Below are 14,041 nucleotides of genomic sequence, written 5' to 3'. Positions count from 1 at the left end.
GAGGTAGCCAGATGCTTAAGCAGGCATTCAAGAGGTGAACTTTCAGGGAGGGATGAGGAGGCTCCCATGGCTAAAGGACAGAGAAGGAGACAAACAGGGGAAGACGAACGGAGATCCTCAGATTGGAAGCAGACCACAAGGAGACAAAGGGCATCCCCGATGATCCTTGGTGGTCTGCGGAAACTCGTATATGAGTCAGAATTTCTTAGGAAGTGTGGGTCGTCACCCAGACTTCTCTAAGAAGGCAGAGTGCCGGAGTCACGAGGTACCTAGTACTAGGAATTTTCGGCACACAGAACAGATTTCGGCGGACAGAACGGAAGGAGGAAGGGGGAAAAAAGGGAGTGTTCTCATCCGCAAAGGAGTCACCTCGTTTATGGCTGTTGGAGGAGGGGCCTGAGGGTCCGCCGCAGCTGTGAAGGCCTGAGGCGCGGAGAGTTCCCTCCTTGTCCCTGAGCATCAGTGCCTTGCCGGATGATCACGGTCAATGGCACTGTGATAGCTCGGGAAAGAGTGGCCCACTTTGGGGGGGAAAATTTACCTAAAGGCCAGAGAGGAGTGGTGAGTATGATGAGCCAGCGCCGGAAAAAGAGGACAAGGGCAAGCTGCTGCTGGTGTCGGGGGGAAGACGGGGCCCAGTTGGGGTGTCCCGTCTCCCGGGTTTCGGCACCAATGAAAGGAAAGGAGCGACACACAGCAGCAATTCACCGGAGAATTCCGCTTTATTAGGGAAAGGTGCTGGGTTATATAGGAAGGGGCATGGGGTGATTGTGGTGTTACTTCTACGGGGCTGGTGGCTATTGGCTAGGTGCTGGGATTGGGAGGGGGGCGAGAGGTGATTGTGCTTCAGGTGGCGCCGGCAGGAACAGAGGACCCCGAAGAGAAGCCGGAAGTTTGCCATCTTACTGGTGGGGGCCCTTCAGCCTGGAACCCCCAGGGCCTTGGATGCCAGCAGCTAACAGGTGAGGACTTGGTTTGCATGCTGGGGAAGGGGGGTCTGTCGAGCAAACAGTGGAAATGGGAGAGACGTCAGGGCTGCACCATGTCATACAAGAAATCTGGAGTTGCAGGTGACTTCCAAATCCCCAAAGGGCTTACTTAGTTCATCCTGCCGGGAATCCTCCTGTCTCTGGGTGGCCCTCTGAGGAGAGAGAAGAAAGACAAGCCCCGTGTGATTGAATTTTCCTTGGACAGCCTCATCCTTCGACAGTGCTGCACTTACCCAAACAAAGGACATCTGAACCTGCACACCTGCCTCTGAACTGCTGCAAAAAGAGCCCCCCCCCCCCCAGGAGGAAGGAAGGTGAGGGGATCCTGGAGTAGAGCCTGGATCTCTGTGTCCTCCAGGGCCCAAAGCCTTTTCATCTGACTCCTATTGGAGAGACCTAGGAGATGACTGTGCAGGGGTGTGTGTGTGTGTGTGTGTGTGTGTGTGTCTGTGTGTGTCTGTGTGTGTTCATGTGTGTGTCTGTGTGTGTTCATGTGTGTGTCTGTGTATGTGTGTGTGTGTGTGTGTGTGTGTGTGTTCATGTTCAGATCCAGACCTGTTTTCACTTGTATTCACTAACTAAACCCCATTGCAAAGGCACCAGAATGAAATGGTACCTGTGTCTTAAGACAGAGAGGCAGGAGGGTGAGGACATAAGAACGTGTCCGTGGTTAAGTCCAGAGGTAGTGGGTGGCGGGGAGGTCAGAGTCACCCTGAAAGCTCCACTTTCCTGTCCCAGAGCCCTTCTACTCTCCGGGTTTGAACTCGTGGCGCGGGCAGGGACCGTGCGTGCCCGCAGTTCCAGCGCGCCCCGGGCCGGCCCTCCAAGGCCCCTCGGTCCAGGAACCCACCAGGGCTGCTCCGGTAGGGCCCGCTGGCCCACAACAGCGCCTCAAGTCCCAACCCCAGGGGTCTCCAGACACCCTCCGGGTGGGGTCAGCAACTCGGAGGGTGGGGGGGGCAGCAAAATGGGTGCGGGGAGGGGCCGGGAGGTTTGTCCTTCCAGTCTGCCTCCCCACTTTTAGTCTCTGCCGGCTCTTCCCCTCTCTGCTGCAGAGACCGGCTCATTTCCCGGCGTGGCTCCCCGGGCAGGGAGATCCCCCAAGCTGTCTCCTGTCTGTGCTCTCTTCTGGGGCAAGAAAGGATTGAGGCGACCCAGGGGGAGATGAGCCGAGCGGGGCACTGGCGGCGGGGGCGCCGGGGGGAAGGGAGGCCTGGGCGGCCAGGAGTGGAGGGAAGCACGGGTACCGCGGAGGCGGAGAGAGCGGCCGTGGGGGAGGGGATGCGGTGACCGGGAAGTGGGAGCCGGAGGGAGGACCGCGGGGCGGGGGCGGAGGGGCGCGGCCCGCCACAATTGGTCGGGGCGGCCGGGGTAGGGTGGAGGGCGGGCGGAGGTTCGAGTCCCCCAGAGCGCGCCGCGGGGCCCCAGTCGCCGCCGCTGTCGGAAGAGCCAGTCTCCGAGCGCAGAGCCGGCGCCCGCCATGAGGGAGATCGTGCACATCCAGGCGGGCCAGTGTGGGAACCAAATCGGCACCAAGGTGGGCAGGGCGCGGGGCTCCCCTGCGGGTGGGCAGCTGCAGTCCCGGGCTGTGCGGGCTCGTCCCCTCGGTGCGGCCGGACGGCGGGCCCGCCCAGTGCGTGGCCCCGGTGTTCCGTGGCCCTCGGAGCGCAGTTCTGCCCCGCACGGCATCGGGAGCTGCTGCAGGCATGGCGCGGCCGAGGAGGGCGTCACGGCCCGGGACCCTTGCCCCCCTCCCTCATCCCCACACCAGCTGGGGCCGGGGCCGCTTAGGCGCGCCTGGAATTCGGCAGCCGCGGCCCTGCGTTCCCCGCCCCTCGGGGCCAGCCCTGGAGAGAGCCTCGAGGGACATCCCCCGGCCCCTGGTTCTGACCGCCTGTCCCCCTCTCGCCTCGCCTTTCACAAGTTTTGGGAAGTGATTAGCGATGAACACGGCATCGACCCGGCCGGAGGGTACGTGGGTGACTCGGCGCTGCAACTGGAGAGAATCAACGTCTACTACAATGAGTCATCGTGTGAGTAGCCGGCGCGGTCGGTCTCCGCCCTTCCCCGCCCGGACCCCGGCCTCCCACTCCGGGGACACCCCCGGCCATCTACTCCGGCACCCCGGCCTTTTCCCGGCCCCGATCCCGGCCTTCCCCCTCTGGGAACCCCGGACATCTCCGGGACCCCGGCCTTTCCCCGGCCCCGACCCCGGCCTTCCCTGGTCTCCTTCCGCCGGAGCCGGTGTTGGCCCTGGGGCTGCAGCCTTCGCGTGGGGGTGGTTTGCTCTAGGCATAGTTTTCCCGGAAAGTAGCAGCATGCCCGGCTCCTCCCTGGCTCCCCCTGGGGCGGAAAATTAGCGGTCAGTTTATTTGAAACTGCATGATTCGGCCCATCCCGTCGTCTGAGCCCTCCAACCAGACAACCCGTTAGTGTTATGAAACCGATTTAGTGAATCATGCCGGGCGTTCTTTTTCTTTTTCTTTCAGTTTAAAGTGTGTTTCCTAATGGAGGTTCTTGGCTAAAAATTTGAAAAACACTCCCTTAAATGGCTTTTCTGGCTCTTTGCAGACCTTCAAAAAGACTTTTAAGCACCCTGGAAGCTGAAACTAGACAGCTCTGGGTAGTGAGATTTACTCAGAGTTACAGGCTGTAGTTAATCCAAGATTGGGGATAATATCACCCCTGTCATGGATGTCTACATAGATATTGTGGCAACACGTACACATTCTTTCTGTAACAATTTTTGTTATAAAAGTGACAGTGCCCTTCCCACAAAAACAAAAACTAAGACATTGAAAGACACCCAAAAAATGACAGCTGCTACCCACCTAACATGCAACACATCTTCGCATCTTCGCAGAGATGATCACCCTCAGTTTTTTATAGTCACTTGCTGCCTCTCCACAGGAGCTGGGAAGAGCAGGATACACAAACCACTGGGTTTTATGCATTAAGCAGCTATAGCAAAAGGGCTGGAACAGCTGGACATAGATGAAATCTCTAGATAGCACTAAGGAAAATTCCAGTATAAGTGGCACTTCCTGTTAACCCTTAGGTCCAGCTTGGTAACATTCTTTCTTCCATTGGGTGTGTGCATAGCAGGACAGGAGATCCCATGGGCAACCACATGAACCCTGTCCTCACTGGAAACAATTTCCTTCCCTACTGGCAAGAAAGTATGCCCACAAATTAAACTGCTGCAAGCTATACCCCTTTCCAACTAGCAGCCCCATGGAATGGTGCCTGAAATGAGGTGCTTGGACTATAGCTTGGGGGTGCCTGTATGTCTCTGTGCGTGAGGGGTGCACCACAAAGTGGAAGTAATATCAGCAACATCACAATTTGCTGTAACATAATGGTTTCTTTCCATGGACCTTAAAAAGTAAAACTTCCCAACAGGAAAGAGGTGCCAGGGTGAACTGGAAAATACAGGAGTCAGGAGGTCAGGAGACCTGGTTTCTCATCCTGCTTATTCCCAGAACTTCCTCTGCCCATTCCTGTCTCATCCTAACGATTTAACTGTGGGATTGTGTACCCCAAGGCCTCTCCCAGGGTTGAGATTCTGTGATTCTAAGAAAGCTAGGTACCCTCTTTGAAGAAGCCCTGCTTCATACTTGCAGGCAGCTGTGCTGGTGGAACTTGCTATGAGGAAGTCCATTACTTTAGAAACCAGAAAGTGACCTTGTGGGTGGGCATTGTTCTCTTCCAGCTCAGAAATACGTGCCCAGGGCCACCCTGGTGGACTTGGAGCCGGGCACCATGGACAGTGTGCGATCAGGGCCTTTCGGGCAGCTCTTCCGGCCTGACAACTTCATCTTCGGTAGGTTCCATCCTTCCTGCCTTCTTTTTTTAAAAAATCAAACTAGTTTTATGTGCAAGATTGAAAACATATGGCATAGGAAAGCTTAGAATGGAAACCAACAATCTCTGGCCTTATCACAGGGTGCCACTTTTAATTCCTGAATTTGTTTTAGGATGGTAATCTCTGTATCTCTAAATGAAATGCTTATACTGATAGTGGACATTAACTTATTTCTTCCCTTCATTAATTATCATAACATGTTAATAACAATCATTTGCTTTTGGTTCCTGTATTGCTCTTTTAACTTCACTGTGATTATACTTCTACTTATTTTCCATTATCTATACACATTTGTTTTGCTTTCTTTCTAAAGGCTGGTGCCATATGAGCTTTGTTTTATCAGAAGGACAAGTCCTCCCCTCCCTTCGTCCACCTCAAAAATGGTCATCACAATTGTCCCTCTGTAAACTAAAGGCAATTTATATCAAATTAAATTAAATATAAAATCCATCACCCTATAGCTATGGTTTTTAGAGTTAAGTTTACTTCATATTATAGAGGAGGCAGAATCTTGGAAGATTTTACTAGCACACAAATTGATTCCCTTGTAGTGAAAACAGAACATGACCTGTTATAAAGGTGACTCATCAGGATGAACGTTCAGAAAGAGTTCAAGTCCTCCAGGTATCAGCCCTTCCCCATGACCCTGATGACCCACAAGATCAACCTATACAAGACAAGCGAAGCATCTGATAAAGTTTGACACCTTTGATATTTGACATAGAGCAGGACTAGGCTCCCTGGTGCCCCTTTTCTTATATCAGAAAACCTAAATCACCAATATTTTTATAGTGCCTCACCACAAATGGGGGCATGTACTTTTCTCTACCTTTTGCTTAAGTAGACATTTCTTACTGGAGATCATAATTGGCCCCAGGCACAGATGCTTCTAGACCTTGCTGCCCAATGTGATAGCCATGAGCCACATGTGGCTATTTAAATTTTAGTTAATTAAAATTAAATGAAATTAATTCACTTCCTCAGTTGTGCTAGCTGCATTTCAAGTGCTGAATAGCTAAATATAGTGAGTAGCTACCATAGTGGACTGTTGATTCAGCAAATGAAGAATTTTGATCCAACAATTTCAGGTCAAGGAATTTGTCCCGAAGAAATGCTTGTGCGTGCTCTATGGGTATTGGGTACTGATCTTTCAAAAGAGCTGAACCACTTTGCACACTGTCCTATAGTATCTGAGAAATCTCCACCCTCTTCCCCTTAACTACCTGGTGGTGTCTGTCTCCATCTGGTCAGTGGACTGCTTTCTCAGCATTCTCATAAAGACATGACTTTATCATTAGTATTCTGTATGCTTAGGAGAGAAAAATGACACCCCTGCCCCTGCCACTAGCCCGATTTCTTTATACAGATCAGTGCAATCTTTTACTTTCTTACCTACCAAGTTAGTATAGACTTAGCTGGAAGCTCTTTCTAGACCACCTGGTGAGGTTACTGAGTTAGTGTTGCCAAGAAGAGTGAGCACTGAACCGAGAGAAGGGAAACTTGACAGCCATTCTAAATTGTGTGTATTTTTTACTTTTATTTTGCTTTTTTCAATAAAATCATATATAACCACATTGTGAAAAATTAAAAACTAGAATAAAAAATTATTCCATATGCTCATCTAAGCATAACTGGTGGCACATAATTGTTTTTCTTTTTTTTTGCTCATTTTCATTATTACTGTGTATCTTTTTTCTCACTGAATATTGTAAGCCATGTTCCGTTGTTAACATGTAGTTTCTAAAATCTGTGATTTTTAAAGCTATATAATGTGTAATTATTTACTTAGGCCATAATCAGGAATCATTTCTTACCAGTTTTTGCTCTTATAAAGAACACAGTAATACAGAATATAGATTCATATGTTGGTTCACATAAATTTGTCTTGACAGAGGAGATTCTCAAAAGTAAAGTTACTGGGTCAGAGTGTGAACATACTTAAACTCCTTTATACATTTTGCCTCAGTCCTACCTGTGGGGTTCGTGCCACCAGCAGTGTTTGAGGGCTCTGCTTTTGCCTGAAAGTAAACTTTGAAAGAAATGTATCAACCGAATGCTTACTCCATGAGAGACCTTAAACAATATAGTTGACAGTGCTTTACTAACTGCTTTATGGGAAATGTAAAAAAATTCTGAATTTGGCTGGTCTGTGTATATGTTGTCGGTAAAGAAAAAAAAGAGATTTGTACACATGTAAACAGGACTCACATACAGAGAAACCTGAAAATGAAACTCAGTGACCCCTGTTCCTACAGGGGGCCAGTCAGTTCGCTTGCTCGCGCGCATATGCACGCGTGCACACACACGCCTCATTGCTTTTTGAGAGAAAAATAGAAAAAGTTATCCACTCTAAACTGTTTAAATTTAAGATGTTTTAACTCATATTTGTTACATTGGGCTTCATGTAACATTGGGTTGTATTAAGCTAGCTCCTCATAATGGCAATTGTGGAAGTTTAATTTGTTTGAACTGAATATTGAGAGAGTGTAAAAAAGGTCTGGTTTCATCTTTCTTGCTGTTAATAAATGGAGCAAAAAGATTAAGAGCAAATTAAGACCTATGGTGACTATTTAATTATATAATTTACTGTCCTTGCAAACCTTTAAAAATGTTAGAAATGATATTTGGTATTTGAAGTGTCTCTAGGATTGCTTCTTGCATCTTTACTTGGTTAGAACATGCATCCCTATTTTTGCTTCAGAATATTTAAAAGTTTCAACAGATTGTACTCTTGTGAAATAGCTTTAGTATAATTTCTTTAGTTGAGACTGTTTAATAATTGTGATTGCTTAAATGAATATGCTTATTTTATTCAAATAACACATTTGTTGTGGAGAATGGAGAGGTATCCAGAATGTATAAACATACTATACTGTTTGGCTAAACAGTTGTTTTCAAGTCATTCTCTGGCTAAAAGGAGAGGCAGAATTGTCTATGCATAGACGAACAGGTCCATCCTCCCTTGGCTTCATAGCTCATTGTGTCAGAGTTGGCAAATTAAAATAAACCACTGTCATTCCATTTTCAAATACAATTTGAGGTGGTTTTTTTTTTTTTTTTGAGAGGCCATCTCATATTTATTGATCAAATGGTTGTTAACAACAATAAAATTCTGTATGGGGGGGTCAATGCTCAATGCACAATCATTAATCCATCTCAAGCCTAATTCTCATGAGTCTCCAATCTTCAGAAGCATAATGAACAAGTTCTTACATGGTGAACGAATTCTTACATAGTGAATAAGTTCTTACATGGTGAACAGTACAAGGGCATTCATCACAGAAACTTTCGGTTTTGATCACGCATTATGAACTATAAACAATCAGGTCAAATATGAATATTCGTTTGATTTTTTTTTTTTTTGAGAGGGCATCTCATATTTATTGATCAAATGGTTGTTAACAACAATAAAATTCAGTATGGGGGGGGTCAATGCTCAATGTACAATCATTAATCCATCTCAAGCCTAATTCTCATCAGTCTCCAATCTTCTGAAGCATAACGAACAAGTTCTTACATGGTGAACAAATTCTTACATAGTGAATAAATTCTTACATGGTGAACAGTACAAGTGCATTCATCACAGAAACTTTCGGTTTTGATCATGCATTATGAACTATAAATAATCAGGTCAAATATGAATATTCGTTTGATTTTTATACTTGATTTATATGTTGACCCCACATTTCTCCCTTTATTATTATTATTATTTTTATTTTTAATAAAATGCTGAAGTGGTAGGTAGATGCAAGATAAAGGTAGAAAACATAGTTTAGTGCTGTAAGAGGGCAAATGTAGATGATCAGATGATCAGGTGTGTGCCTATAGACTAAGTATTAATCCAGGCTAGACAAGGGCAGCAGAGCATCCACGGATGCAGAAGATTTCTCTCAAAGCAGGGGGGATGAGGTTCTGAGCCTCACCTCTGTTGATCCCCAATTTCTCACCTGATGACCCCCCTGCGACTGTGCCTGTCTTAGGTTGTTCCTCCCTTGAGGAATCTTACCCGTCTCTGGCTAACCAGTCATCTTCCGGGGCCATACAGGGAAATGTAAAGTTGATAAGTGAGAGAGAAGCCATATTGTTTGAAAGTGTTAGCTTTTTACTTATTTGCAGATTTATGCCCTGTGGCTTCTATGCCCAGCACTTGTCTCGAGGTATCTTTACCACCTGGAGGAATTATGATACTTGGTAAATTCGATATGAGGCACGAATTCTATTTAAGGGTTGTAATTAGGAAGGAAGAAGAAAAGCTATAGAGGTAGCATATGGAAGAAAACATGGGAGGATTGATTATTTCTTTGACATATCTTCTTGTAGAGTACCTTAAGCATGTATAGGTTTTAAACTACTAACTAATTTGCACACATATTAACATAATAGGAATACGGTGACATAAACAAAGCAAATCTATAATTACCATCCATCTCCAGTGAAGCCAAGAAAACCATTTAGGCACCCTAGGCATTTGTGAAAATTTGTCTATGATATGATGGATATTGTCCAACTGTACTTGAACAGTCTGAGAGAAATCAGACAAAGTAAAGCACCCCATTTCTGGGATCTGTTCACCTCCCATATGTCCTTTTAACCGTAGATAGTCTATAGTCATAAGATTTTGGAGTGCTACACCTTGCACCCCTCCCAACTCCTGGTTGAGTTCCAACAGTACAGAACCGGTCAAATTCGTTGTCTCACTGTATGCACATGCCAGCCTAGACATCTCCCTCCTCATTCCAGTGGCAAGTCCAGGAAACGGTGGGATGGACGCAGCCACAACCGCAGCATCGCCCGGATCCCTGTGGAGGCTTTTTGATGATCATCCCCTGGCAGGAGTCCTCCAGAGAGTGCTGATGCTGGAAGCTCCTCCTCATATCGTATCTTAGTTCATTTTCTGGGTATCCAAGCTAGGCCTTGATCTTCTGCCTAGAAACAAACAGACCCTTTGCCCACACTTTGACATGCCCTCTATACCACTGTGCAGAACTCATTGGAGGTCAGCACACAGGAACTGCTTTTTTTTTTTATTTTTATTAAGAGAAAGGAATATTATCAGAAAAGAGTACCTCCATAGCTGATCATCTGACACCCTTTAAGTGATCAAAATTAAGGATATTTAAAGCATGCATTGATCTTTGATTTACCAATAGTTTTATCCTATCAAGGAGTAATCCCCCTTTTCTTTCCTTCTTTCTTTCTTTCTTTCTTTTTTTTTTAATCTTTAATCTACACTTACATGAAGAGTACTATGTTTACTATGCTCTCCCCTATATCAGGTCCCCCCTAACAACCACATTACGGTTACTGTCCATCAGCTTAGCAAAATGTTGTAGAGTCACTACTTGTCCTCTCTGTGTTGTGCAGCCCACCCTCCACTTTCTCCCTCCCCCCCAAGCATGCTAATCTTAATACCCCCCTTCTTCCCCCCCCTTATCCCTCCCTGCTCACCCACCCTCCCCAGTTCCTTTCCCTTTGGTACCTGTTAGTCCATTTTTGGGTTCTGTAATTCCGCTGCTGTTTTGTTCCTTCAGTTTTTCCTCTGTTCTTATACTCCTCAGATGAGTGAAATCATTTGGTATTTCTCTTTCTCCGCTTGGCTTATTTCACTGAGCATAATACTCTCCAGCTCCATCCATGTTGCTGCAAATGGTTGGATTTTTCCACTTCTTATGGCTGAGTAGTATTCCATTGTGTATATGTACCACATCTTCTTTATCCATTCATCTACCGATGGACATTTAGGTTGCTTCCAATTCTTGGCTATTGTAAATAGTGCTGCGATAAACATAGGGGTGCATCTGTCTTTCTCAAACTTGATTGCTGCGTTCTTAGGGTAAATTCCTAGGAGTGGAATTCCTGGGTCAAATGGTAGGTCTGTTTTGAGCATTTTGATGAACCTCCATACTGCTTTCCACAATGGTTGAACTAATTTACATTCCCACCAGCAGTGTAGGAGGGTTCCCCTTTCTCCACAGCCTCGCCAACATTTGTTGTTGTTTGTCTTTTGGATGGCAGCCATCCTTACTGGTCTGAGGTGATACCTCATTGTAGTTTTAATTTGCATTTTTCTGATAATTAGCGATGTGGAGCATCTTTTCATGTGTCTGTTGGCCATCTGTATTTCTTTTTTAGAGAACTGTCTGTTCAGTTCCTCTACCCATTTTTTAATTGGGTTATTTGTTTTTTGTTTGTTGAGGCGTGTGAGCTCTTTATATATTCTGGACTTCAAGCCTTTATAGGATCTGTCATTTTCAATTATATTCTCCCATACTGTAGGGTTCCTTTTTGTTCTATTGATGGTGTCTTTCGCTGTACAGAAGCTTTTCAGCTTAATGTAGTCCCACTTGCTCATTTTTGCTGTTATTTTCCTTGCCTGGGGAGATATGTTCAAGAAGAGGTCACTCATGTTTATGTCTAAGAGGTTTTTGCCTATGTTTTTTTCCAAGAGTTTAATGGTTTCATGACTTACTTTCAGGTCTTTGATCCATTTTGAGTTTACCTTTGTATATGGGGTTAGACAATGGTCCAGTTTCATTCTCCTACATGTAGCTGGCCAGTTTTGCCACCACCATCTATTGAAGAGACTGTCATTTTGCCATTGTATGTCCATGGCTCCTTTATCAAATATTAATTGATCATATTTGTTTGGGTTAATTTCTGGAGTCTCTAATCTGTTCCACTGGTCTGTGGCTCTGTTCTTGTGCCAGTACCAAATTGTCTTGATTACTATGGCTTTGTAGTAGAGCTTGAAGTTGGGGAGTGAGATTCCCCCCCTACTTTATTCTTCTTTTTCAGGATTGCTTTGGCTATTCAGGGTCTTTGGTGTTTCCATATGAATTTTTGAATTATTTGTTCCAATTCATTGAAGAATGTTGCTGGTAATTTGATAGGGATTGCATCAAATCTATATATTGCTTTGGGCAGGATGGCCATTTTGATGATATTAATTCTTCCTAGCCATGAGCATGTGATGAGTTTCCATTTATTAGTGTCCCCTTTAATTTCTCTTAAGAGTGACTTGTAGTTTTCAGAGTATAAGTCTTTCACTTATTTGGTTAGGTTTATTCCTAGGTATTTTATTCTTTTTGATGCACTGGTGAATGGAGTTGTTTTCCTGATTTCTCTTTCTATTGATTCATTGTTAGTGTATAGGGAAGCTACAGATTTCTGTGTGTTAATTTTGTATCCTGCAGCTTTGCTGTATTCCGATATCAGTTCTAGTAGTTTTGGAGTGGAATCTTTAGGGTTTTTTATGTACAGTATCATATCATCTGCAAATAGTGACAGTTTAACTTCTTCTTTACCAATCTGGATTCCTTGTATTTCTTTGTTTTGTCTGATTGCCGTGGCTCGGACCTCCAGTACTATGTTAAATAACAGTGGGGAGAGTGGGCATCCCTGTCTGGTTCCTGATCTCACAGGAAATGCTTTCAGCTTCTCGCTGTTCAGTATAATGTTGGCTGTGGGTTTATCATATATGGCCTTTATTATGTTGAGGTACTTGCCCTCTATTCCCATTTTGCTGAGAGTTTTTATCATGAATGGATGTTGAATTTTGTCAAATGCTTTTTTAGCCTCTATGGAGATGATCATATGGTTTCTGTCTTTCTTTTTGTTGATGTGGTGGATGATGTTGATGGATTTTCGAATGTTGTACCATCCTTGCATCCCTGGGATGAATCCCACTTGGTCATGGTGTATGATCTTTTTGATATACTGTTGAATTCTGTTTGCTAATATTTTATTGAGTATTTTTGCATCTACACTCATCAGGGATATTGGTCTGTAATTTTCTTTTTTGGTGGGGTCTTTGCCTGGTTTTGGTATTAGGGTGATGTTGGCTTCATAGAATGAGTTTGGGAGTATTCCCTCCTCTTCTATTTTTTGGAACACTTTAAGGAGAATGGGAATTATGTCTTCTCTGTGTGTCTGATAAAATTCCGAGGTAAATCCGTCCGGTCCTGGGGTTTTGTTCTTGGGTAGTTTTTTTATTACCATCTCAATTTCTTTACTCGTAATTGGTTTGTTTAACTTTTGTGTTTCTTCCTTGGTCAGTCTTGGGAGGTTGTATTTTTCTAGGAAGTTGTCCATTTCTTCTAGGTTTTCCAGCTTGTTGGCAAATAGGTTTTCATAGTAGTCTTTAATAATTCTTTGTATTTCTGTGGAGTCTGTTGTGATTATTCTGTTCTCATTTCTGATACTGTTGATTTGTGTTGATTCTCTTTTTCTCTTAATAAGTTTGGCTAGAGGCTTATGTATTTGTTTATTTTCTCCAAGAACCAGGTCTTGGTTTCGTTGATTTTTGCTATTGTTTTATTCTTCTCAGTTTTGTTTGTTTATTCTCTGATCTTTATTATGTCCCTCCTTCTGCTGACTTTAGGCCTCATTTGTTCTTCTTTTTCCAGTTTCGATAATTGTGATGTTAGACTATTCATTTGGGATTGTTCTTCCTTCTTCAAGTGTGCCTGGATTGCTATAGACTTTCCTCTTAAGACTGCTTTCGCTGCGTCCCACAGAAGTTGGTGGTTTGTGTTATTGTTGTCATTTGTTTCTATATATTCCTTGATCTCTATTTTGATTTGTTCATTGATCCATTGATTATTTAGAAGTATGTTTTAAGCCTCCATGTGTTTGTGAGCCTTTTTGTTTTCTTTGTAGAATTTATTTCTAGTTTTATACCTTTGTGGTCTGAAAAATTGGTTGGTAGAATTTCAATATTTTGGAATTTACTGAGGCTCTTTTTGTGAGCTAGTATGTGGTGTATTCTGGAGAATGTTCCATGTGCACTTGAGAAGAATGTATATCGTGTTGCTTTTGGATGTAGGGTTCCATAGATGTCTATTAGGTCCGTCTGTTCTAGTGTGTCGTTCAGTGCCTGTGTGTCCTTATTTATTTTCTGCCCGGTGGATCTATCCTTTGGGGTGAGTGGTGTGTTGAAGTCTCCTAAAATGAATGCATTGCAGTCTATTTCCCTCTTTAGTTCTGTTAGTATTTGTTTCACAAATGGTGGTGCTCCTTTGTTGGGTGCATGTATATTTATAATGGTTATATCCTCTTGAGGACTGAGCCCTTTATCATTATGTAGTGTCCTTCTTTATCTCTTGTTACTTTCTTTGTTTTGAAGTCTTTTGTCTGATATTAGTACTGCAACCCCTGCTTTCTTTTCAGTGTTGTTTGCTTGAAATAT

At 44.4% G+C, this 14,041-nt stretch overlaps 1 protein-coding gene and 1 long non-coding RNA gene across 2 annotated transcripts in view; one reads left to right on the top strand and one right to left on the bottom strand.

The window, feature by feature from the left end:
* Positions 1-324: 324 nt before the first annotated feature.
* Positions 325-2,440, bottom strand: LOC140843408 (uncharacterized). The gene is made up of 3 exons (XR_012121144.1): positions 1,606-2,440; positions 1,099-1,141; positions 325-997 (listed from the first exon to the last, which is right to left on the bottom strand). It is a non-coding gene; the product is annotated as an uncharacterized lncRNA (long non-coding RNA).
* TUBB6 (tubulin beta 6 class V) overlaps positions 2,374-14,041 on the top strand; it is a 26,721-nt gene continuing 15,053 nt past the window's right edge. Inside the window, exons 1-3 of the mRNA XM_037001031.2 lie at positions 2,374-2,526; positions 2,914-3,022; positions 4,702-4,812. Of these exons, the coding sequence (XP_036856926.1) occupies positions 2,470-2,526; positions 2,914-3,022; positions 4,702-4,812 (277 nt within the window). The 5' untranslated portion in view covers positions 2,374-2,469. The remainder of the gene's footprint in view (positions 2,527-2,913; positions 3,023-4,701; positions 4,813-14,041) is intronic.

Source organism: Manis javanica, chromosome 9 (genome assembly GCF_040802235.1).
Source record: "Manis javanica isolate MJ-LG chromosome 9, MJ_LKY, whole genome shotgun sequence".
NCBI classification, from domain to species: domain Eukaryota; kingdom Metazoa; phylum Chordata; class Mammalia; order Pholidota; family Manidae; genus Manis; species Manis javanica.
The sequence above is the reverse complement of the archived record's forward strand: the minus strand, read 5'-3'. Positions and strand labels throughout refer to the sequence as shown.